Genomic DNA, 1075 nt, shown 5'->3' on the forward strand with positions numbered 1-1075 from the left:
GGGAGGAGGAGACCTGGGTGGGGTCCACACCGGGGGGCAGCCTGGACGTGCAGAGAGGAAAGGCAAGCGTTACATTACTACACACCGGGTGGGTCCCTGTGCCCTCCTCCCTGACCCCCGCCACCCCGCCACCCCGATCTGGCGCCGGTACTCACGTGTATTTCCGCGTGAAGCACCGGGAGATGTAGCCATGCTCGTCCTGCCGCTCCTCGTGCTTGCCTTTGGGGAAGAGGGAAATCAGACTATGGGGGAGGGGACCGCCTCTCGGCCCCGCCAGGCCAGAGGCCCCACCTCCTGCTTGGAAGCAGCCAGGACTGCAGGCCGGCAGGGATTAACGGACCGGGTTGGGGGTGGGGGCGTGCCCGCCTGTCCGGGCTCTCAGAAACTTCCGGAAAGTTCCTCGATTCAGAGTTTTGGGAGGAATGGAACAGGGCGCCGAGCTGGGGAGTGAGTAGTGCGCAGGCGCACTTGGAGCCGCACGCACGCCCTCTCCGCGGCTAGAAACAGGGACCGCGCCAGGGAACCCGCTTATCTGGGGATGGGGCTGTGGGTGGGGAGGGGGCTCTGTGGAAAGGTGCATTTCCTCTCTTCATTGATGATCTTTTAAAAAATTTTTTGGTTGCTTTTAATTTTTTTGTAGTGTTGGGGGGCGTCTCGCCCTAGTCTTGAACTCCTGGCCTCAAGCCATCCTCCCGTCTCGGCCTTCCAAAGCGCTGGGATTACAGAGCACAAAGCGCCCTTAGAAGCCACCCGCACTCCCAATTCCTGAGCAGGGGAATCAGGGATCCTGTTTTTCCCGGTGCTGAGCTAACATTTAACTCCCCAGGCCCCCAGGACTCCCGTTTCAACCGCACCCCCCCGGTCCTGCCCGCCCCGCTAGCCTCCTCCCTTCCCCTGCAGGACCAGGGGGACTCACCCGTGATCTCCACCACGCCATCCTTGGTCTTAACCGTTAGCTCGTCCGGGGCGAAGTGGTTGACATCCAGGGACACGCGCCAGCGGTCTGCCGTGTGCCGGATCTCCGAGACCCCGCTGCTGAGTTGCCGGCTGAGTGCGCGGCTGTAGGCGGGCGCGG

General features: G+C 62.9%; 1 protein-coding gene across 1 annotated transcript; it reads right to left on the bottom strand.

The window, feature by feature from the left end:
• Positions 1 to 4: 4 nt before the first annotated feature.
• On the bottom strand, positions 5 to 1070 carry LOC108519476 (heat shock protein beta-1-like; the record flags this gene model as incomplete). The annotated part of the gene is made up of 3 exons (XM_017858530.1): positions 5 to 41; positions 156 to 219; positions 917 to 1070. Coding segments are annotated over 3 exons (255 nt in total), but the record flags the coding sequence as incomplete, so codon positions are not given.
• Between the last annotated feature and the right edge of the window lie 5 nt (positions 1071 to 1075).

This window comes from Rhinopithecus bieti, unplaced genomic scaffold (assembly GCF_001698545.2).
Source record: "Rhinopithecus bieti isolate Rb0 unplaced genomic scaffold, ASM169854v2 scaffold_48785, whole genome shotgun sequence".
Classification (NCBI taxonomy): Eukaryota; Metazoa; Chordata; class Mammalia; order Primates; family Cercopithecidae; genus Rhinopithecus; species Rhinopithecus bieti.